At 50.7% G+C, this 24392-nt stretch overlaps 1 protein-coding gene across 2 annotated transcripts in view; it reads right to left on the reverse strand.

Moving 5' to 3' along the window:
• Positions 1-3347: 3347 nt before the first annotated feature.
• ABL1 (ABL proto-oncogene 1, non-receptor tyrosine kinase) overlaps positions 3348-24392 on the reverse strand; it is a 134799-nt gene continuing 113754 nt past the window's right edge. For both annotated transcript variants that reach the window (XM_082614574.1, XM_082614575.1), the window contains exons 5-11: positions 17993-18077; positions 17158-17335; positions 15165-15349; positions 12642-12794; positions 11342-11431; positions 10833-10997; positions 3348-8598 (exon numbers count right to left, since the gene is read on the reverse strand). In XM_082614574.1, coding sequence (XP_082470700.1) covers positions 6881-8598; positions 10833-10997; positions 11342-11431; positions 12642-12794; positions 15165-15349; positions 17158-17335; positions 17993-18077 — 2574 coding nt within the window. In that variant the 3' untranslated portion in view covers positions 3348-6880. The remainder of the gene's footprint in view (positions 8599-10832; positions 10998-11341; positions 11432-12641; positions 12795-15164; positions 15350-17157; positions 17336-17992; positions 18078-24392) is intronic.

The following is a 24392-nucleotide window of genomic DNA, read 5'->3' on the forward strand; positions in this document are numbered from 1 at the left end:
AAACAGCTTCTCTACCCCGAGGGAAGCCGGCGCTGGGCCTGGAGTGGCGGCAGCCCGGGCGGGAGGCACAGCATCTCTTTCAAACGCTGCTTTGCTGTGTCCTGCATCCCATCCCGAGTCAGATACAGCAGTCTGATGCTGCTCGCTCCTAGGCTGGCTTCAACTGCTGAGATGAGAACCTGTATTGATGTTCCCATGGCAACATCTCCCCTCCTCCTTTTGAGCTATCGCTTGCCCCTGTTCACAACTGAATAATTTTCCATTGAGCTGTCACAATTAATTGGTAGATTTTTATTAGCCTTCTAGAGCCACACCGGGCCGGGCCCAGCTTGGCACCTTGGAGCATTTCACAGTGTTTTCCATTCTATCAGAGACTTATATTCCCCAGTAGCAGCTCTCAGTCCTCGACAGCCAGAAAGCCACTTCATTAAAGGGTGACGGATCTGAGCCACAAAAGAGGCGGGCTGACTGGGGAGCAGAAATGGGCTGGAGAGATGGGACGGGAGTCAGAACATCACCTTATGCTGAGGCGAGCTGCCTTCTCCTGGGGCTCCTCCCTGCTCCCCCCAATGCCTTGGTATACGTGCCCTGGGGCTCAGGGCCACTGTGACGGGGGCCAGACAGTGACACTGAGTCTGGGAGGCACATCATACTCCGTTGTCCTCTGCCACTGTCGAGGAAGGGATGATCCAGGATGCCTCCTGCTAACAAGACAGACTGACAGGGGTGGGTCTTTGTCTGTTGGTGAAAGAGGCAGACACTCAGCCCTCAAGCCACGGAAGGCAAATCTCAAGAAAACGAGCCCCAGTGTGTCCATAAAGAACAGCCCTGGTGCTGAGACTGTACAATACAGGGTGGCCGGATGAAGGAAGCATGATCCCAGCCCAGGCTCTCAGCCAAGCACGTGCTCAGTTCCACTCTGTTAAGGGCGGTGCGGGGGCAGCAACCTGGATCACCCCATCCCTTAGCTCATTGATACACACAAAGAAGCCAGAGAACGTGCTCACGAAAGACCAGGTAAAACAGAACAGACCAGAGGCCAAGGGCGGAGGGACGGCAAGGTCCCCTGGCTGACGTTCTCTCGCCAACTTCTACTCTTAGGACCAAAGGAGCCACCCCTGTAGTCACTAATTGTGAGAACTCGGAGGTCACCAAGGTGGAGACACTCCTGCGTGTGTTTACACCCGCTCTGGGTGTACGCTGGCTGGTTTTTAATTTAGTAGGATTAGATTAACCTTGATGGAGAAATCTGAGATAAAGCGGGGAGGGGGAGAGCCTTCAAAGCAGAGGATATCCCGTCATTAGGCTTTTTTCGTCACTGAACAAAAATCAACAACAAAGCTGTTCTTCCCAGTGGCTTGTCTATTTGAGCTCAATAACCCTGGAAATCAGAGCAATCACACTGCTGAGGGCATTGATCTGTTAGATCCACTCCCACTACATTTAGCTCAATTTCCTCTTTACCCCCCAGTCCTCTCGACCCTACTGGCTCTGCCAAGGTTTGGGGGCCTCTCGTGCCACCCCACACCCTCGCTCTCTTCTTGGTGGGGAAGTTTACTCCCCAGATTAGTGAAGGTGAGGCTCTTCGGAAAACACTTATTTTGCAAGCGGGGAGATGAAGCTCCCCTGGGCCACCAGGCCCGCTCCACCTGGCGTGGCCGTGCTCTCTCCTCCAGCCCAGGCACCCGAGAGCTATTTGCATTCACCCATTTTATACATTCAAGACACAAAAAAGGCTTCATCTTGGTGTGTAGATCTCAAGGTATTTAGCTACTAAAACGGACGGGGAGGGCTTCCCTGGTGGCGCAGTGGTTGAGAGTCCGCCTGCCGATGCAGGGGATATGGGTTCGTGCCCCGGTCCGGGAAGATCCCACATGCCGCAGAGCGGCTGGGCCCGTGAACCATGGCCGCTGAGCCTGCGCATCCGGAGCCTGTGCTCCGCAATGGGAGAGGCCACAGCAGTGAGAGGCCCACGTACTGCAAAACACCCCCCCAAAAACAAACAAACAAAAAAATGGACGGGGAATATTTGTGTATATTTTCTTCTATGTTTGAAATGTTAATAAAAATGTCTAAGAAAAAAAGAGATTTGTGTGGCCAGCAAGCCATCAGGGTACTGCTGTAGTAAACAAGAGGCCACCTCATCCTAACTTGGCACTGGTGCCCAAGATGCTGTATGACACGCTCCACTGGAGACCCCGACCCAGGCAAGGGGCTTTCACCCTCCAGGCAGGGAGCTGGGGCCCCACCCAAGATGGTGGGCGACCAGGGAGGAGGGCAGACACAGGCAGGGGATACTGTGGTTGGGCAGTCTTATCCCACCTGATGCCTTCTGTACCAAGATGACATTTAGAAATCCATCCCCCAGGGCACTCAGTTTGGGAACCCTGTCTATAAACTATCCCCGACACCCAAAAAGCTGGGCTAGCTGTAATTCTGACTTCTTCTCTTCCATGATGAAGGCAGGAGCCTGGCCCTGGAGCCCAGGTCTCTGCTAGTCATGCTGTGGCCATCTGGACCATCAACAAATTTGTCTGGCACAGCAGATGTTAAGCTGGCACGTGCTGTGTGACCTCGGGCAAGCTGCTTCACATCTCTGAAGCCAGCTTTCTCACCCATTAACTGAAGACAGTGACAGAACCTCCCTCATTTAAAAAAAAAAAAAGGTGTGGGTGTTTCACGTAGTCATGCAGAGCGCGTCTATAATAGCTAAAAGCACTCAGGTGTGAGCTGTCATTCTAAGAAAACGTTCATCGCAATATAACACACATCCAGAACGTGCCCCAATTCTAAGTGTAGTCTGATGAGTTTTCACCAAGTGACACACCCATTAGCCAGCACCACCCAGACTAAGAGGACATCGCCTGCCCCCAGAGCTCCCTTGTGCCCCGACCAGGCATGAGCCTCCTTCCCGTACCCCGATCACCCGCCCCCTGACTTCTACACCAGACTACATGCCCATTGAAGTACATGGGAGCTGACACATCATCATGTCGCCTGGCGGCTGCCCGGCATCACACAACATAGAGTGGGGCGAGTTTGTCCCACCCCACCGCTCCCCGACATTCCACGGAGTGAACACCCCGCACGTACCTATCCTTCCTGCTCTTCATGACCTTGGGTTGTTTTCCGTTTGGGGTTCTTCAGTGTTTGGGTTTTTTTTGTTATGTATATATATATTTTTAACATCTTTAATGGAGTATAATCGTTTTACAATGGTGCGTTAGTTTCTGCTGTGTAACAAAGTGAATCAGCTATACGTATACATATATCCCCATATCTCCTCCCTCTTGCGTCTCCCTCCCACCCTCCCTATCCCACCCCTCTAGGTGGTCACAGAGCACTGAGCTGATCTCCCTGTGCTGTGCGGCTGCTTCGCACTAGCTATCTATTTTACGTTCCGTGGTCAGAAAGAGCAAGTGTTTTGTTTTTAAAACTTTGACACTCGAGGCTTGTATTTTGCGGTAGCACTATCCACAGCAGCTGCCCGCCTTCGGTGGGCTTGGCCCTCGGGTACTCACTCCTCGGTTCTGGACCTTGAGGGCAGGACTCAGAATTCTCTGAACACCATTGTGTGCGCACATGCGTACGTCTTCCTGGGGCTAAATCCGCAGTCCTCATTTGGTCCTCAAGGGTTTCTGTGACCTAAAAAAAGGTTAAGGACCACTGTCCTAGCATGGCTAGACCCAAGTAAGTTTCTTGGGCTCAGGTGAGACTCATGGAAGATTCTCACTTTGGAGAAGAGTCTTCTAAGACCCTTATTTCACACCGGAACAGCCGCCAAGGTGGCTAGCGTGTATACGAGGTTGCGTCCTGGCCTCACCGCGTGTGAGCTATGGCTGGACAAGTAAACTCCAGTCGTAGAGCGTGGGGAAAACGGGACAACGCACCTGCCTAAGAGGCTGCCGTGAGGATTCCGTGACGGGTCCACGTCAGTGTGGCTGTCAACGTAATCGCTCAACGCCCTCTTTCAGATTGCAAGCTCCAGGGAAGAGCGTGTTGCCTGTGGAAAAGCCCTGGACTCAGGAGGTCTGGTGTCAAGTGATGGTTCAGCCACTACCAGACTCTGCGGCCTGGGCCTGGGTCCTGCCTCTGCAACGAGGGAAGAAGTGCGTCCCGGGGGCCGTCTGCAGCTCTGGCTCGAGCGCGCCGCCCGACGTGCAGCCCAGCGCGCTGCCGAGGTCTCTGGGGAAGAGGCTTCACGGAACCGTGCTCTTCAATGTGCTTTGGTGGACAGGATCCGTATCCTCTGACAAGGCTGCTGCCTTAATAAGCACCATTATCAGCGGGTGCTACTCACTCCCCCCGACTTCCACTTTCCAAGCTGCCAGCTGGCGTTAAATGGAGACCAAGACGAGGACTCATCAGCACCCTCCTCGACAGTCCCCTTGGGAGAGGTCACAGCCCGGCCCGGGCCAGCACACCCTGTTCTTCCTCATCCACACAAAGAAATATGATGCCCGGTGCGTCAAACACAAGCGAGGGGTGCTTTGGGGACTGATGACAGTGGCTGAAAGTGAGTTCAAATGTAAAGAGAAAGAATGCACTTGGGGACGGATTAACCCTTTCAGGCCAGAGAGAAATCTGGGACGTGACCTCCTTCCCCCATTTCAGTGACACCGTGACGGCCTGACAGGTGGCACAGCCCACTCTCAGTGCCGCCGCCCAGAGCCAGGCTTCTGGCAGCTAGGTGTCAAGGGCACAGGAAGGGCCTGAGATGAGGACAGGCTTGTGAAACGGCCAATGCGGGATCATTCTATTCTGCAAGACCCAACACGGAGAGCCCGGCCCCTTCAGGAAAGCCTGACCCCTTCCCTGCCCACACGCACGCCACGGCTCTGACCACCAGGGCGGGACTGCAGACCAAAGCAGCCTGCCCATTCACTAGTGTTGTAAACATTTATTTAAAAAAGACTACGGAGGAGAGACGTGGAGTCAAAACACAGAGTCACATACAGAAACAAAATGTACTGGACTGAAAAAAAAAAAAGACACCATAGGCATTCCGGAAGGTTGGACGGTGTAAAACTCTTTACACATCATTTATAAAAGAGCAAGTCTATAAAAAGAGTGTAATACCAAAGTATAAATGCAAAATATAGTGGCACATCATGTGAACAAGAAGAGACCAGTACCTCACAGAAACAGGCAGTGGAGGGAACCTGGGTGGGCTTTGTTTTGCTTTGTCTGCAAGGCCACTGGCGGTGTTCTGGCACCTCCCTCGGTCTGTGTAGCACAGCAGTCTGGGGGGCAAAGAGGTGACGTGCTGTGTAAACAGCATCAAACGACTCAGAGGACACCACCTCTACCAGAGAAATAAGATACAAATTTAGGTGATGAGCGTAAAAATCGGGCCTGTGCAGGTCACGGGCCCTAGGAGGCCTGGGGAGCAGAAGGTGGTTTCCTCCTGGTTTCTCCAGGGGGCGCTCCTGAGCGCGGCGAGGCCCAGGCAGGTGCCCATCAGCCTGCTCTTCAGCAGCCGCTCTAGGTCAAGGTCAAGGACACTGGGCTCCTGCCCTATGAGCCTGGTCCTGGACAGCCTGGGGGAGATTACGCTGCTCTCTGAGACCCTTTCTGGGGGTTCATTTGTTTGTGATTTTCTTCATCCCTGATGAGCCCAACCGAAACATTAGGTTAAGTGTTGCTCGTGGTAATTAAATAAGACATGTGCCCGTCACGGTGCAGCCAACACTGGCTGGGCTTGGGTGCTCCAGTCCCTTTCCTCCTCTGCGTGCACTGGCGCCCAATGGCAGCTCCTTCTGTATCGGAGGCAGCTGTGCTGAGGGCCGAGTTCTGAAAGGCTTCAAGAACTCCAGAAAGCTGAAGACTGGCTTGTCACCAGGGAAAGAGCCCTGCAAGCATCTGCTTTGCCTTAGAGGAGGACAACAGAGCGGAAAGAGATCAGTCGGAAAGCGAGACCAAGCGCCTTTTCAGGGCACCTGGAAATTCAGAAGGAAGGTAACCCTGCGCTCACCGCAGACCGGCCCAGCCCTGGGCTATCTCGGCAGCAGCTGCTCACCCACCGCCACCCCTCCTGCCTCTGGAGCCCCTGTATGCTGACCAGCGACCCTGCTACCCTTAAGACTCAAGCTTTCTATCCAGGATTAGCAGTGCATGTCACAAGAGAGCCGGGAACTGGGCTCTAAGAACATGGAGAGAGCAAATGACAAGGAGCCTCTCCCACATCACGGGCCTCCTCAGCTTCCCCACCTGTCCTAGGACCCGGAGGCTGGTTGGTTTTAGCACCCTGTTCTACCCCCCAAATCAAGAGCTGTCCTTCACGTGAGGAAATGGTGAGGGCACCAGCCCGCGGCAGCAGTGGAGGGCAGGGTGGCCAGCTGGCAGCACTTCCCAAGATGCAGTTCTGGAAACGCGTCTTCGGCACAGGAGGCCCGAGGAAGATGAGTGCACAACCTCTCTGCGCAGGGTGAGTGGAGGTGACCGTTCCCAAGGCCTTGGCGACACAGCTCCCATGCGGGGTACTCGTCTTGGGGTGAAATGGAGGTGAAGGCATAGCCAGGGGAGGTCCTCCAGAAAGACAGATGAAAAGGGAGTGCTCATCCGCCTTCCCACCTGCCCCCAAGAGCTCAGTTTTGAAGCACGATGTGGGAAGGAGGCTGGCGTGCAGTCCACAGAGCAGGAACTCCACAGATAGAACTCGGACAGATGGCTCAGGGAGCCCGGGCTGAGGAGAAGGCAAGTGCAGGAGGACAACAGCGGGGCCATGACATAGGTAGTAGGGCTGCACTCCACGGCGGCCTCGGCCCTGCCCGGCGCAGAGCTCCTGGGCCAAGGTCCCAGCTCACTGGTCCTCTCTCAGCCAGCGTCACGGGCACGGGGGAGCCCTCACGCACTGCAGGCTCCCGACGCCCGGCTTCTGCTACCTCTGTACGATGTCACTGATCTCTTTCACGGAGCTGAGGAGTTTGCTGAAGTCCTGGCTGGCCGCCGGGCCGCCCCCCGCTGTCGCCGGGCAAATCTGAAGCTCCCGAAGATTGTTCTCCAGTTTGTTGATGGCCTCGCGGAAGGCGAATTTGTTCCTCATTTGCTGGATGGAGTCCACGTAGCTCACGCAGAATGTGTAGAGGTTCTTGCCGGCCTCCAGCACGGCGCTGTGGCTGGCCATCTGCTCAGAGTTCTTGGAGATGGCCAGGCACAGGGCCTCGGTGCCATCCAGGACCATGCCCTTGGTGATGGCTCCGCTGGCAATCCGCTCCGGAGGCTGGCGGGTTTTCCGAAGAGACACGCGGGTCGATATGAGAGGGATGAAGGCAGTGGAGGACGGCTGGTCCCCTGCCAGGGCAGAGGATGCTGATGGCAACACGGAGGGAGCAGGGGCTGGGCTGGTCGGGGTCCCCGCGGGCTTGGCGGACGACTGGGGCTTTGGCATGGACGGGAGCGCGGGCTTTTTGATGCCCTCTCCCAGCTGGCTGGGTTTGGCAGCGTCACTGTTCACAGCATCCACAACCAGAGCCATGGGTTTTGCTTTCCCGCTGGCACCCATCTCCCCGGCTGCTTCCTGGCTCGGGCTCTGGGAGGCCTTCCCGGCTTTCCCAACGGAGGCTGGAGGAGGGGGCGGTGGGGCGGGTTTGAGCTTGGACAATTTCCCCTTGTCTCTCCCTGGGGACTCGGAGGAGGGCTTGTGCCTCCTCACTCTGGACTCCTCGGCAGGGGCCTTGCTGGTTCCTCCAGAAGCACCTGGCCCTGCCCTGCCGGTGGGGGTCACCGGCTCAGCAGGCGTCCCCAAGGCACTGGACTTCCCAGCCTCGTCCTTGTGGGGAAGGCTAGAGGAAGGCGCGACCACAACCTGCCTACGGAGGAGTTTTGGGGTCAGGCTGGGAGGGCTGGAGCCCGGGCTGGACTCAGCCGCGTCTTTGAAGACCTCGTCGGCTGCTTCCTCGGTCTTCTTCACCAGCCTCGGGGGGGGCGTGCCCGTGCCTCTGGTCACCTGGTCAGACCTGTTCTCGGAAGCACTTGCCCGCTTCCGAGGCAGAGCTGGCTTCTCGCTCCTGTGCCCCCCAAACGTGGACGAGTCAAACTGTCTGCCCGTGGACTGCAGATCCCGAGGCAGCGTGACCGACCGCCACTCGGTGTCCTTGGCCCCGTGGGGCACGCAGGAGGCGGAACAGGACCGCAGGAAGCGCTTGCTGGAGCTGCCGCCGCTCTCCTCCTCGCTGGCTGCTAAGCGGCTGCTGGTCAGCGTGCTGGACTTTTTCCACAGGTGGGGAGACCGGAAGCCTGTACCCCCTGACTCCCGGAAGGCTCCATTGGGGACGCCAGCCCCGCTGCTGGGCTTTAGGGACTTGGCTGGCTCGGCCGCGTCCGCGGGCGCGAGCGCCAGCGCCCCGTTGCTGATGTCTCGGCCTTCGTCCTCAGGGGCCCCCTTGCGCTCCGGCTGGCCGTCCATCTCCCGGAAGGAGCTGCTGCGTTTGGGAGGGGTTGGGGCTGTTTTCTTCTTCTTCTTGATCAAGGCACTGAACAAGTTGGTCTTCTTGTCTTTGGGGAGAAGGCGCTCGTCTTCATTTAGGCCGCCATCCTGAGGACCTCGTTCTTTTCGAGGGAGCAATGGAGACACAGCAGGCTCGTGGTCCAGAGGATCTGAAACACATGGGGAAGAGTTTAATGACTCCAGGCCAAAGGCGACTGAGTGCGCGGGGAAGCTGCCTGGACCGGCCGGCCTGTTCCTACAGAGCAGCCACGGGTCCGGGCACTGGGCTCTGATAGGCCTGCGTGCGGTCCCGCTGCCAGCCACCTGGGCGAGTTAGTTCTCTCCGCTCATCCTCGGCTTTCTCATCTATAACACGGAGGGACATTAAACCTATCTACAGCGCTGCTGTGAGAATGTAATGCGCTAATGAACGTGGAGCCGTCACAGCTCTTGGCACGAAATTTCTCAGTAACTTGTCACTGTTGTTGGTACTATTATTAGGAAAAGCTTAGGCCTCTCTCCTTGAAGACAGCCCAGCAAAAAGCGGGGACACCCCCATTCCCCTCATCTCTTTGCCGGTTTCCTTTAAAGTAGCAGAGTCCCCTCAACACCACTATCTGGAGAGTAAAAAGCATGACAAGGCCAAGCCCAGGGTCAGAACCTGTGCCTCTCAGACCAGTCAGCCGCTTGAGGCTCCCACGAGGGTGGTCAGGAGGGAAGGGGCCACATACCACAGGGTGCAGTGACAATGGGCCATTATGCTTGGGAAACAAGATGGGTGACCTTTTAAAATTTTTAAATGGGCATTCTTTAAATATGAATAATAGCTCCTAAGAAATCCTTCTGCTGTTGCCAAGCTCCCCGCGAGTGAATGACAGAACTCTCCCTCCGAGGGCAGTTGCGAGTGCGGCTGCCGTCAGCGCCCTGTTAACTCAAAGCTGAGGTAGCGGGGGCCTTTGTGAGAACACCAGGCGGTACATGGGGCTTCTGAATCAGGGGAAGCCAAGGACCTCCCCAAACCTTCATCCAGCGGAAGAAGGTGAAGAAAGTGAAATTCTGATGAATTCTGCACAGCTCTATTTCAGGGCTGAACAGTTAATTGACACTCTTGGCTCACCATGAGATCACGTATCAAAATACCTCTCAGATGAATACTGATGGGCATAAATGAACACGACTGCTCATCAGTGGGCTTTTAATAAGCTGCAAGCTTTCATAGCAGCCTCTCCTCCCCACACCGTTCCATGACCTGAAATCAGGACCACTAACAGAAGGACACAGGGGCCAGATTCTGGATAGTCTACATGCTGTCAAAGTGGGGTGAGCAAGACGGTCCGAGGGCACGCCAAGAACGCACTCTAATTTAGGTTCATTTCTTATGTAAACCTTTCAAGTGTATATTTTTGCTATATTTTATAGTATACATGTCTGTGCAGTAGTACATACACATACCTATGTATAAGACCTGCACACTCAACTTTTTTTTTTAATATCTTTATTGGAGTATAACTGCTTTACAATGGTTAGTTTCTGCTCTATAACAAAGTGAATCAGTTATACATATACGTATGTCCCCATCTCTCTTCCCTCTTGTGTCCCCCTCCCACCCTCAACTTTTTAAAATTAATATGGGTACATGATGAAAAAAATTGGGAATCATGGGATCTACAGAGTCTGGCTTTGTCCTGTTCCTTCCCATTCACCCAGCGTGTGGCCCATCAGACCATCACCCAGATGCCGGGCCCACCTCAGACACCTCCATTCAGTTGGTCTGCTGTAGAACCGAGGCTTCTGTATTTTTTCTTTTTCTTTCTTTTTTTGTTGGGGGAACTGCTAAATCAGAACAGTCTCGTTTAGAGTCAGGCCCGGCACATAGGAAGCACTGGATCAGTGTTTGCTAATGCTACTCCTGATAACATCTTGAGAGCCCTTTTTCACCACTCCCACTGCCCTCGCTAGTCTAGGGAACGGCACCAGAAACAGTCTCTTCTCAGAGACCATGAGGGGACACCAGCTCTCCACAGGTGTCTCCTGGCTGCGTCAGTGACAGTGAGTTTTTCATATCAGTGCTTTTACAACGAGCTGCTCTTCGTTTGGTTCAATATTTTATTATTGCTGCATCTGCCGCTACAGCAACCACAAATGCTGTGAATAATACATGAAGAGGTGGGTTTGTTCTTAGTAGGTTTCATAAGCACCACTGCCTAAGCCGATGGCTCCTAAATGATGGGGCAGGGGATTGCTGTAGGAAAAGGAGAACCTTCCTCTTTTCGAAGCTGGGCCACTAACACGGGGTTTGCCTGTCTTTCTGTGCAGTTTCCACTCACTGCTTCCCATCTGCCTGCACTGGCTCTGAGGGTCGACTCCCCCAGGCCTCAGGCGGGTGCGGGTGGTGAGGACGTACCAGTCTCTCCTGGGCCCTTGGAGTGGGGCGTCTCGGGCACGTCGGGGGCGTCTTTGTGCTCGGCAGCTCTCCTGGAGGTTCTCGTCTTGGTGGGCAGCTCTGGGGCCTGCAGCAGAGTACCTGCAACCCCTCGCATGCCTTTCTTCCCCAATTCTTTTTCCACTTCTAAGAACCACCAAAAAAATCAACAACAAAACCAGCAGTCATCAGTAACGACGTCATTTTGGTATGTTGGTTTTCTTTTTCTTTTTAAGACAAGAGTAGTCATCTATACACAGTTACAGAAAAGAGATACACATCCTGAGGAAACAGTACTTGAGTAGTTTTCAGAACCCTGGCTGCGAGAGACAGAGGGCCACCCCCCGCCCAGCTTTCTGGTCTCAGGTAAGCTGCTGGCCCATGCACTCTAGCAGGAAGCGGACTGAAGGACTGGGCTGGGTCCCACACGGCCGTCCCTCCCATCCCAACCTCTCTCCCCACTGCAGGCACCCAAAGGACCAGCACTTTACCATCTGATATGCTGGATTCCTGGAACATTGTTTCAAAGGCTTGGTGGATTTCAGCGAAGGAGGGCCGGTCAGAGGGATTCCACTGCCAACCTGGACAGATGAGACCCAAGTCAGACTACCCATGAGGCCTTGCTAACAAGCAGAGGACGAGAAATTCTCAAGGAAAACCCTGGAAATTAAAGCAACATTCCAATCCTGCTAACCATCTTTTGCTATGACAAGTTAAAGTGATGAATGCCACTGTGCCCTGCTGCAGACATTAAGAATTTGGGAAGACTTTAGATACTGGCAGGAATATGGATTATAAAATCCCAGGGACACGCTGACAGCAACAACTACATTTACAAATATATTCTTCCCAACCTGCCTCCAGCAAATGTAGAAAATTACTCAACCAAGTAGCCTGCTTCCTATCTCACCCTTACTTCATGGTTATCGAAGTCCGAATTCCTCATCAGTAAAGACGTGCTAATTAAAACAAGATGAAAATGAGGATTAAGGACTGCCTGATAAGCCCAGTGTAGGTGAGGACGTAGGGTCCCTCTCACGTGTTTCGGGTGAGAATATAAATTCATAGAAACTTTTTGGGAAAACAATTTGAGAAAATCTATCAAAACTTAAAATGCACATGGCTCTCTGAACCAACAGTTCAACTTCTGTAAGGACTAGCATAACGCACAGAGGTATGTATGTATGAGGGTGCTGGTTCCTGTCTTGTTCGTAATGGCAAAAAACAAACAAATGTTCATCAAAAGATGACTGGATGAATGAATAAATCACGTAATAGATGCCAGGCAGCTATATAAAGAAAGACACGAGGCGAGAAAGCGGGAGAGAGAGCGAGAGAGAGAAAGAGCACAAGCTCTGAATTACGGACATGGAAAGACATGCCTATTACACAGCTAAGTGCAAAAAAAAAAAAAAAAAAAAAAGTTGAGGGAATAAATTTTTATACATATATATAAAAGAACGAGTGGATAAAAGTCACCTGGAATATTTGCCTACTATACCAGAAATTTGTATTTATTAATAAGAAACCCAGGTTTGGTATCTATCAATCTCATTTTTGCATTCAAAACAAACAAAAAACACTCACACATAAAATACTATGGGTAAATAAAGGCATACTGAAAAAAGTGAAAAAAAAAAGGTAGCAAACTGTTACATTAGTTGCTTCTGAAGAAGGGAATGAAGAGAGGAAATGGAATACTTCGATTTTTTTACTTTACATATATCCTCCTGCCCTGGGTATATGTAAAGTGCCCACAGAGACTTCTAGAACTGGCAGGGGGAGGCTCACATGCTCGCATGAGTTCGTAGACCTTCTCTGGGCAGCCTTCCGGGCGCTCCATGCGATAGTCTTTCTCTAGGAGTTCATACACCTGGGACAAGTCAATTCCTGGGTAAGGTGACATGCCGTAGGTAGCAATTTCCCAAAGCAACACTCCAAATGCTAAAAGAAAAAAGAGCGAGCAGGATTGTTCAAGATGTGTAAGATTTAACTACGCTGCATTTAAAACTGGTTAACTGTGCGGCAGACATCAGAAGTTACCCCCTCAGAAGCAGGTCAGACACTGACATTTTACCCGGCTCTTAATTACCAACAGCCCCGGAGAGAACAGGACAGAATATGAGGCTTTCCGTTTACTGACTCCCACCAACTAAAACAGAAGGAGAGAAGGGGCCTGGGCTGATCAGCCCCTCCAGGGTCTTTCAGGTAGCCTAGCCATCTTGTTGGGAGATGTGATTGAAAGGGACCTAGGACTGGAACTGAGGAGGCCATTACTACTCATGGCTCTGTGAGCAACTAGCCATGTGCCTAAGACAGGCCACCTCTCCTTTCTGGGTACATGAGATTATCTCTAAGGGCCCTTCCAACTCCAAAAATTTCATTCAAATCTTACAGAATCGTTGAAATTCCAGGCCCCATTAAGGAACCAGAACTCCTTGGAGAAACAGGTGATTCAGGTCTGGGACAGAAAATGAACCTGGAATATTTTATCATTCCAGAGAGCAGAGATGCTATAGAAGACTACAGGGTTTTGTCAAAAGGACCAGGAACGATTTGAAGTCCCCACTGGCCAAAGATGAGACAGTCTGAATATCAATTTAAAAAACAACTGCAGTGGATTAATCAATAATATACTCAAATATATTTAAATCCAAGAGCTTATAATAATATCACAAAAGAAAAACAATACAAACCTGGTCACCATTGGAGGGTATTAAGAAATCAATCTGTTATCGTGGAAACCGGTAAATAATGGCAAACATTTGGAAGGAAGCAAACATTTATCCTATCTTTCCTATCTTTCCTTTTCTTCCTCAATAGAAGTATTGAGCTAATAAATGCATAAAGGAATGAGAATTAGAGAATTATCATTTGGCAACCCCTAATAAATCAGCAGATCTAGACAAAGAGAGAAAATCAAGAATTACGGGCCTACTGATGAAAATGTACACCCCATCCTATGAAGTACTCTTACTAAAAGAAAAACAAGTCAAACTCGAACGGGATCAAGCTGTCTCGATCCAAATACCCATTATCTAGGGAGAGTGAAGACGGAAGAACATGATAAATCTCACCACAGGGGTACGGTGAGCAGAATCCAGAGTGTGGGAGACTTTAAAGAACAAATGACAGGATTTCTTCAACAAATAACTAGCAAGGGACGCAGAGGGATAAAGAAGGAATTTACACTGTAGAGGAGACCTAAGGGCCACTGTCAACTAATAGCACTGTGACATTCCTATTTCCATCCCAATTCAAACATACTGTTAAAAAAAAAAAAAAAAAAAAAGGGCTTCCCTGGTGGCGCAGTGGTTGAGAATCTGCATGCCAATGCAGGGGACACTGGTTCGAGCCCTGGTCTGGGAAGATCCCACGTGCCACGGAGCAACTAGGCCCGTGAGCCACAACTACTGAGCCTGCGCGTCTGGAGCCTGTGCTCCCAACGAGAGGCCACGATAGGGAGAGGCCCGCGTACCGTGATGAGGAGTGGCCCCTGCTTGCCACAACTAGAGAAAGCCCTCACACAGAAACGAAGACCCAACACAGCCAAAAATAAATAAATAATTTTTTTAAAAAAGCAAAAAAGCATGACTTTTATGATTTCATTGGAAATTTGAACACTGACTAGATATTTGATAATATTCAGAAATTAACCTCAACTTGTGGTTATACAAATAAAAAAGTCATCTTTAAGAGACTTATATGAAATATTCATGGACAAGATATTATGCTGTCTGGGACCTGCTTTGAAATAACAAGGGTCGGAGGGGTGGGCAGGGGTACAGGATGAGAGACACCATGAGGTGATGACGGCAAAGGTGGGTGATGCCTGGAGCGCATTAGGCAACTCTGTCTTCTTCAGTGTATGCTTACAATTGGCATAATATAAAGTTCTTTTCAAAAAAGTAAAAATAAAATACTGTCACACGAGGCTTCAGAGGGTAATATTCTATTTGAATCCCAAACCAAACTATACAGCATTCTCTCCACAGAGGCAGACTCTGGGTGCCTGCAGGGTGGGCCGGCTGCCCCTGCAAACCTAGGCAGCAAACTAAGAGTGAAGACATAAAGATGGTGAGTGGGGAAAAAAAGTTAATCTGAATTATTTGGGAAGAAAAAAGCTCACTTTTACTTCATTTTGGACAGAAAATAGGGGAGAAAAGATTTTAAAATGAAAAAGAAGAGAATTAAGTAGTGAAAAAGAAATGAAAGAGCAAGAAAGAGGGAGTGAAAAAGCAAGGAGAGAAAGAAAAGCAGGGAAACAGCCCCACCCTGCACGGGCGAGGGCAAAACCGGAGCAGCAGCCCTTACCCCAGACATCCGACTTGATGGAGAACTTGTTGTAGGCCAGGCTCTCAGGTGCCGTCCACTTGATCGGGAACTTGGCCCCGGCATGGGCTGTGTAGGTGTCCCCTGTCATTAACCTGCTCAGGCCGAAATCAGCCACCTTCACCAAGTGGTTTTCCCCTACCAGGCAGTTTCGGGCAGCAAGATCTCTGGGAAAGGATAAAGTTAATCTGTGAGAGTTCCCAGCTAGCTTTCCAGCTTCACAAGTCCACCCCCGTTGTCTATAAAGGTGCAATACCGACAATGGGAAGATGGAGTCTGGGCCCCCTGGGGAGCAGCGCCCGTCTCTCAGCACCCACCGCGCTCCCACGCGCAGAGGGTGGCACAGGGAGCAGCCTCCCTGGCCCCACGACCTGGAGCAAGTTAATCACCCTCGGATTCAGTTATGGCAGCCATAAAATGAAGGTGATAATGACGGCGCTTACTTCTTAGGGTGGTTGTGAGTGGTAGTGAATTAATAGGTAAAGCACTTCGACTGACGCCTGGAGAACAGTGTCATCTAAGCGTCCGTTCAGTTATTACTGCTCTGTGCCGGGCACGGGGCACAAACGCATAGGCCAGGCCTCGACCTTGAGAAGCTTACATCAGACTGAGCCTCGCTGGTCCTATTCAGACTTGATAGGACAAAATTTAAAAAAAGCCCACGACATCCTTTACCCAAATGTATTTCTTCCCACTGTCCTATTTCTTCCTGATGCTTATCCGAACGTGTCCTATAAATTCTCCCCTGTGTAATCAGCTTCCTCTCGCCTCCTGATTCTCCCTGGGAAGTAGGAGTCTAATCTTTGGTTCACGGACATTAACCATGAAATCGCAAGGCAAACCGGAATGAGGGATGAGAAGACACGCCAGCTTAAGGCGACGGCTGCGTAAGATAGCCTGATCATCAGCGATCAGAGGGGAAGGAAATACAGGAGAGTTGTGCCTAATAGGATTCTGGTAAAGCACTTTAAGTTTGCTTGAATGAAGAGAGAAGGAACCTAGCCGTGCAAGGCAAACCAGGAGTCAAGAAATCTCAATCTGCAGCCTCAGAGGGTTCACTTTCTAGAGTGACAGGGGCATCTGAAGCAGAGGCTCTCATGGAGCAGAGAAAATCCGTCTTACAAGGAGCCGCCGGCAATTCACACATGCTGCTCTTACTCCTCACTATGAAGTCTCATGTACAGGTTTCATACTTGAGTTAATTGGGTAGGAAAGGTCACCATGGTGGCGGGGAGAACGTCTTGTGTAAAAGACTCCGGCAAAGCCCGTCAGGCTCTGTCCTGCAGAGGCCGTCACTTTGCTAGGAAGCCATTTCCACCAGCCAAGAATGCAAAGACCAAGATAATTGTGGCACACTTGAAGGTCAAAATGCTCCAGGCTTTAAAGCAGCAAAGACGCTTAATTCAGAACCACGTATACACAGTTCTGACAATCGTGGAAACATCCCTGAACCAGATGACAGCGAGTTAAGTGGAGAATGAAACGATAATGAAGAGAAGGAAAAACACGCAGCACAGAAACAAAACCCACGCACAGCTGTTACTGAGCGCTTGTGTAAAAGCAATGCCGACGGCTCCCAGGAAGAGGTCATAAGGGATGAACCCCGACCCTGGAGGGGCAATGAGCGCTGTACTCCGGAGGGAGCCGTGATGATCAGAAGGGGCGCCTTTTATAAACTTCATTCAATATTCCTCTCAGCCCAAAATGGTTCCGAAGTGAAGTATTCAATACTTCTCAGGCTGGGGATGAAGCGCTCTGGCGGTCCAGGGGCCAGGCCGGGCTGAAGTTAGTCCCGGATGCACGCCCGAAGCCGGCGGCGTCAGGAACCTGGCGTCTGCCTGTGCTCCAAGGTCCGATAAGCTGCCAGCACTGAAGAGCCAGAAGACCTCGCAGGTTGGGGCTTCCTGTCGAAGGATGCCCGCGCCCCACGCGCGCCCTACAGGCCCGTGGCGGGGCAGCTTGGCCGGGCTCCTACCTGTGGATGAAGTTCTTCTTCTCCAGGTACTCCATGGCCGACGAGATCTGAGTGGCCATGTACAGCAGCACCACGGCGGTCACCTCTTGCCGGTTACACTCCCTCAGGTAATCCAGCAGGTTCCCATAGGTCATGAACTCAGTGATTATATAGAACGGGGGCTCCCGGGTGCAGACCCCTGCCAACAAGACAAGGCTTCAGTGTGCTGCCCTGCTCCCGACCGAACACAGATCACAGAAGACGAGCCCTGAAGAACAAGGCTTCCGAAACGGATTCGGACTCCGCCCCTGTGTCCCGGGCCCGAGTTCTAACATGGTTCCATGCGCTGGTGGGTGGGCTGAGATTATGTTCCTGGGGGAGGGACGTGGCCCCGCTCTTTCCTTCCTCTCGAGCCAATGAACTTCAACAGGAAGAGGCTGCCACTGAGTTCACAAGCAAAGGCCCGGCCACATCAGACAAACTCAATCACTGTTAGTTTAACGCCCGCCGCCCACCCACCCCCTCCCCGCAATTGGATATGTCTACGTACAGAATCACTTCCGTGAAGGAACCCTTGAAATTCTTAGGTTTCCGAGGCCAATTTGCATTTGACTGCTTTGGGGTATCAATTTAAAGTAATGACATTCTCCCTCGCTCGCGTGGGCACACGGACGGACACACACACGCCCCCCCTACCACACAGGCCTCCTTTTACCAAGGGCTGGGTGCTGCTGGGGGACACATGTACAAATCAGAAACCTCAGTGCAGTGAGCCGCCCCCCTCTTCTCTCATAGCACCTGTGTCACCCCAGAGGGTTTAATTAGGAGGCGCTCTCTCCAGAGCTCCAGCACTCACCGAGTAACTGTACTAAATTGGGGTGCTTGATCTCTTTCATCACTGCGGCCTCTTTCAAGAACTCTTCAACCTCCATGGTATCCTCCTGCAGGAAAAAAAAGAAGTGATGACATTATCTCAGCAAGGAAAGTGCTGAAGTGGGGAAGTCTGACCCGAATGGTTAATACAAACTGGAGCTTCCACGAACGATCATCCCGGTCCACCAGTCTCAACCACGACATCGCTCTGGTCAGGTTCCAAGGTGGCCCGATCATCACCCCCAACGGCACAGAGAATTTTCCACTTCGGTGCTGAGCTTTGGAACTCTCACCCTGAGCACTACGTCAAGGCTGGCTGTATACGCTGGTGACTTGCCCTGGTGGCTCTATGCAGACTATACTTGTTTCCATCACCCGTGGAGCTTGTGGGGAACAAGGGAGATGTGTACAGGCAAATACCACAAACTTGGTGCCACTTCCCTAAAGAACAGCTGGCTTCCAAGGCCTCCCAAAATGCTTAATATAAAAAAACAGAAAAATCACTTGAAGAATCCGAAATGTACTTGATTTAAGAGAAGAGGCCTTGATGACACAAAAAGATGTATAGCACTACCGAAGAACGATGCCTCAAGATATGGCAGAAAGAGAGGATGCTGAACTTCTTAAGAATGCGGTCTCAGGGGGCTCTCAATGAAGCAATCACCACTACCTGTCAGGTCAATTACTCACAGATTCTAAAATAATCTTCACTAGCAGCTCCCCTAACAACGGCGTCACAAGTATCATCAGTACCCATCACGTTTTAGGCAAGTTCACAGTATTTAAATGCCAAGGGGAGACAAAGATATCAGCAAATGCCCAGAGCAGATGCGATAATGTTTCTGCACTTCCTCACGTATCAGCCTGGAGTGCTGTTGTCGGCTCTGTTTTCAGGAGCCTGGCTGTGGGTTTACGTCGGGTAAACCTCTTTTTGACTTAAAGAACCCACTGTCCTTGCAACTGACCATCAAAGCAAGAAGCGGGTGGGTGATACATGACACAGTCTGTTGCTACAAAAACCAGCAAGGGAAGCAGGACCCCACCCTCCACGTTTCAACATGGAGTCTGAGACTGTCTGAAGAGCAAGACTGCATGGGAGATAGGGAGAGAGCTTCTTGAAAACTAGATTCCCCAAGAGAAGCTTTATCAACTGCACGTTAAATGTGGTGCTTTATTTACACTGTACCTGCCCCTTTGGGAAACAAAGAGCTAAAGTGTCCTACTCACTGTGGCTAGCCGGTTCCTACCCTGGCATGTGGGGAAGACTTCCAGAGGACGGGTCACCCTTTACTTAGTGCTGTCTTGCTCTGGTCAGTCATGTTTACAAGCGAAGCATGACCAGTGAGGAGATGTGTCAGCCCGCTATCACTTAGCTTAGAGCTTGATGGGACTGAAACTTAGACACAGTTTATTGCTCTTTAAAAATGGTGAGCTGGGGCTTCCCTGGTGGCGCAGTGGTTGAGGGTCCGCCTGCCGATGCATGGGATGTGGATTCGTGCCCTGGTCCGGGAGGATCCCACATGCCGCGGAGCGGCTGGGCCTGTGAGCCACGGCCGCTGAGCCTGCGCGTCCGGAGCCTGTGCTCCGCAACGGGAGAGGCCACAACAGTGAGAGGCCCGCGTACCACAAAATAAATAAATAAATAAATAAAAAATAAAAATAAATAAAAATGGTGAGCTGCTCCTAATGTCAAGTAAACATCTTGGGTAGTCTCTGTGTCAAGCTGCACGGGTGGGAAAAGAACACATCTCTGCCACCACCTCACTGGCTGTTTAATTCCTTGGAGTCCTCCCTGCCCCTGAACATGCTCACAAGACCATACCGTTTCTGGCGTGGAGTGCTCTGAGCCACCGGGGTGACACGCTACTACTGCCAACGGCTGGAGAGCCAAGTGCCTGCCAGAACTAGGGGATTCAATGCTGCTCATGTAAGGACCAGGGCCTTTAAGAATCTTGCTCAGGCAATAATATGTTCAAAAAGTAGCTCTCAAATGAAGCTTTCCAGATTTAAAGCACCACGTAATGAGCCTCGCACAGTGAACTCGTTTCCGACGTAACAATGCTCTTATAACTACTGACTTTTTTCTACAAGAACCATGTTCTAGGTCTTGAGAGGCATGGACATGCAAAAGGAACACTATGGCTTTCAAAGGCTTCCCTCTTCTGCCTTTCTCTCTTCATTCACACACACACACACACACACACACACACACACACACACGATGTGTGGACAGTATAAATAATTCCTTGTTTTTTCTTTCAGGACAATCAGTGTGAACTTGTCTCCCCCTGCTGGAATCAGACCTGGTTCAATTTATAATTTAAACGACTAACAGCATCCTACATTTCTAGCTGTGTTAAACTGGAAATTTCCCTGATGCTTATCCCTGTTATATTCCTTTACTTTTATTGTAAAAATTTCCATCATCTTTTTGAAGAGGATTTCTTCCATTTACATAGTAAAAATAAAAGTAATTCCGAATGATTAGGGCAAAAGGCAACGCTCTGAATAAAAGCTGTGAATTTCAGTCTTGTCTGTCAAGCGGGGGAGTTGGGTCAACTGCCCTCTCTTCATGAGGACTGACTGGCCTGGCCAGATGTGGACGAATGCTTTGGCTGGCACAGAGGTTAAGAGGATGATTGTGAGTTATACCGACCAAGCTCTGCTGCTGTGTAACCATGGTAAGTTACCTATATAATAGATAACAGATTATCTGTGAACTTGTTTTCTCATCTACCAAATGGAGAGAACAGCAGTATCTGCCTCGTGCACAGAGTGCCGAGTGCAGTGCCCAGAACACGGTCAGCACCCACTCAGTGGGACTCAGTTTTATTATTAACACAGTTGATCTCTACTCCTGAGAAGCAGACTAAACACACTGCCTGTATGGAAGACAGCCTGGTTCTTTAATTAACGCTGGCTTTTTGGTCTTTCTCAAAGATACACTCTTCCAGACTCAACATCTCACAGGTGTTTTCTAACCAGCTTCGTCCTTTTTGCTCACTGGCCTCATCCCCAAGAGTAGGAATTCTACAGCATAAAAAAGAACACTATTTTTAAACACAGCTCAGCGCCCCGCTGCTGCTGCACAGCTTTTAGACCTCTCCATGCCTCCTCTCAGCAGGGACCCGTGGCCGCAGTGCTGGGCTCGTGTCTAAGATCAGTTTCCACATGCTTCCGGTTCTTACCCGATGTCAGGGGAGCAAGGTTACAAGCACAGCGAAGTGCCACCCTGCACCTATCAGCTCGACCAGGGTCCACACGTTGGAGAGATGGGTTTCCGAGCTAGACCGAGGAAGGCGGATGGTTCACAAACCAGGTGGGGGACTTGAAGCTCAAGTGAAAAGTCCACGGGAAACAATCTCACAGAGGAGCCCCCATGACTCTGGTCCCCCAGTACTGCGGCCGTATCTAGCTCCATGGCCAGAAGGGAAGCCGCTGCCCGAGCGACTGCGACATGGCAGTAGCCTCTCTCCCCAGCGCACAGCCCCCGTCCCACCGTGAAGTGACAGCCACCGCGTGTGACGGCCCAGTGTTCATGCTGTCCTGGAGCCCTTATCTCCTGCGGGGGAAAATAACAAACATAAAACCCAAACCGAAACACACTGTGTTGGTGAGGGCAGGGAAAACAGGCACTTCCTCCACACCAGGTGGAGCGCAAATTGGTTCGAGCTCTTTGATCCAGCACCTCTACTCTGAGCTGACCTAACAGGACACCCTCCCACGTGTGCACACAAGGAGAATCCCTGTGCACTGCTTGTAACAGCAAAGTAGTGGAACGAAGACAAGCGTCGACTGAAGGCTGGTGAGATATTACAATATATCCATACAAAAACAAGGCCACCTTACACGTACTGTCAAGGAATAACTGCCAAGACACATTAAGCAAACAACAGAGGGTAGAGAGCAGCAGTGTCTAGAGCACACTGCCGTATGGTTAAGAAAGATATGTGCATGTGGACTGTTTCTGGAAAGACACCAAAACCAAGGGTGGAGGAAACTATCTGTGTATATATTACCTATTGGAAAAATAGGTAAAGAATTGAGTACAGTGCTAAGTTTTAACTTTTCTCAACAGTGTTAATTTCTGCTCTTTTAGTAAATTTGTCAGCTAGCGTATGAGTCAATTTTAATAACACAATTAGATTAACAGTAGACCTTTCCAAATTCTATTACGTACACCACTGTTTCAGGAAAGAAAACTGACTTACAAACTTACTATACAGCTCATCTGAAACTTGGGGCTTCTTGGACTTGACAGCTCTCTTAGGCACATCCTGCCTTTAACAAAGAGAGTGCGTGCCTACGACCTGCTGAAGAGTGTCAAAATTCCAACTAGCTGGTCCCCGTCAGGGGGTCTTTGTTGTAATTCCAGTTTCCCATCCATAGGGGCCAACCTAGGGCTCCCTCTTTTTTCTCCTCGGGTCTTCCTTTTGCCCTGAAGGTATAGGGCCCAGTGGTGGATGAAAGTAGGGCTCGCTCCCCCTGCTGGTTAAGAAGAGTCTGGTCCTGACCACTGAGGGCCCGCTATACCAAACACCCAGGACAAGGTGGTCCCGCACAAAGAGGGGCTCGGTGAGAAGCGGCTGAACAAACAAAAGCTCGGGCTAGAACTGCAAGGGTTTCCCAAGTAGTCTGCGAGAGAGAGGCAGATCGTAGCTACAGCCTGTGAGGGAAGTGAACGGGGGGTTGGGGAAAAGGTGATTTTTAAAATGTGTAACTGTGGTTTATGCATATTTTTCATGGTATATGAGAAATCAGAACCTGAGTAACAATTTAAAAAAAGACCTGGGCTTTGGAGCAGGATGCCTGGGTTCAAATCCTGGCTCTGTCACTGCTAGCCATGGAACTAACGCTAGGTCAGTTACTTAACCTCTCTCTGCTTCAGTTTTCTCAACCTTAAATGGTGGTAATATCAGTAGCCTTCTCTTAAGGTGGTTGGAAGGATTAAGTGAGATGCTCTCTGTAAAGCATAAAGCACTCAGACTCATGCACGTAGTAAGAATCAATAAATGTTAGCCATCACTGCTACTTAGAACCCACTCAAACTCTCAATGTCTGTAGTGGAGATGAACGCCCCAAATGTTGATACTAATCTTATTTGCCAAGTGGGAAACATACTGTACAGATGTTTTTTTGTGCAGGGTTGGGTGGAAGGAGGGATAATTTCTTTAGCAGTTGCTCAGTACCTTATTTTGGGTTAATATACGTCTAGAAAATGACACAGTCTCTTGGGACTTCCCTGGTGGCACAGTGGTTAAGAATCCACCTGCCAATGCAGGGGACACGGGTTCGAGCCCTGGTCCGGGAAGATCCCACATGCTGCGGAGCAACTAAGCCCGTGCACCACAGCTACTGAGCCTGTGCTCTAGTGTCCGCGAGCCACAACTAGTGGGCCTGTGGGCCTAGAGCCCGTGCTCCATAGCAAGAGAAGCCACCGCAATGAGAAGCCCGTGCACCGCAACGAAGAGTAGGCCCTGCTCGCCGCAACTAGAGAAAGCCTGTGTGCAGCAATGAAGACCCAACACAGACAAAAATAAATTAATTATTAAAAAAAAAAAACACGTTCACAAGTTAAAAAAAAAAAAAAGAAAAAAAAGAAAGAAAATGACACATTCTCTTTTGCCTAATTAGCTACCACTTGGAGTGACTATTCACAGAAATCTATGCAACTATATTCTGTAATTTTTTTAATGAACTATGGGATCACAAGTTAATAAGGCTCTTAGGAAAAATCATTAAAAGTATAATAAAAAACTTAATAACACACCATTAGAGAAGTATGTTCTAGAAGGCACCCACTTCCAGATAATTCTGATGTATTGGTATAAAAAAAAACGACCGCCGAGCTCCAGGGGGTCCCTCCTCTAGAATCATCTTCTTCAGTTGTTTGGAAAATAATGGCACAGCATCAGCTACTGAGCTACAGTTTCCCCAAGTGCAAACTCTACCTCTTTTTAAAGTTTTCCAACAAGCCTTTCCTGCACTGCTATCTAGTGTATTTTGTGCTTTTACTCTTGTTTTGTTTTGGCAAGCCCTGGCAAACGTGTGGGTAGCGCCTGCCCCTTTAACACTTCTGCAAGCTGGTCAAGGCCCAGTTTCCCTGCGCCTGGTCTTCGGCCGTGTGCCGCCCTGGGACACTGGAGCGCACGCCTCCCCGTGCCCTGGCCTGAGCTCTGGGAAGTGGGGCAATAGCTGTTCAGCTCATTCGAGGGTTCGCCAACATAGGCGTCCCTGAGAACAGCGAATCCGACCACCTTGTTCCTGTGCGTCAAAGCCTTCAACACGCCCCACTGCCTCCGGGACAGCGTCCCAGCCCCTCAGCCGGGTTCAAGGCCTCTGTGACTCGGCGAGCCCTCTCTGCCCTCTACCTTCCTCTCCTG

This window comes from Mesoplodon mirus (genome assembly GCF_964341445.2).
Source record: "Mesoplodon mirus genome assembly, chromosome: 1".
Taxonomy (NCBI): Eukaryota; Metazoa; Chordata; class Mammalia; order Artiodactyla; family Ziphiidae; genus Mesoplodon; species Mesoplodon mirus.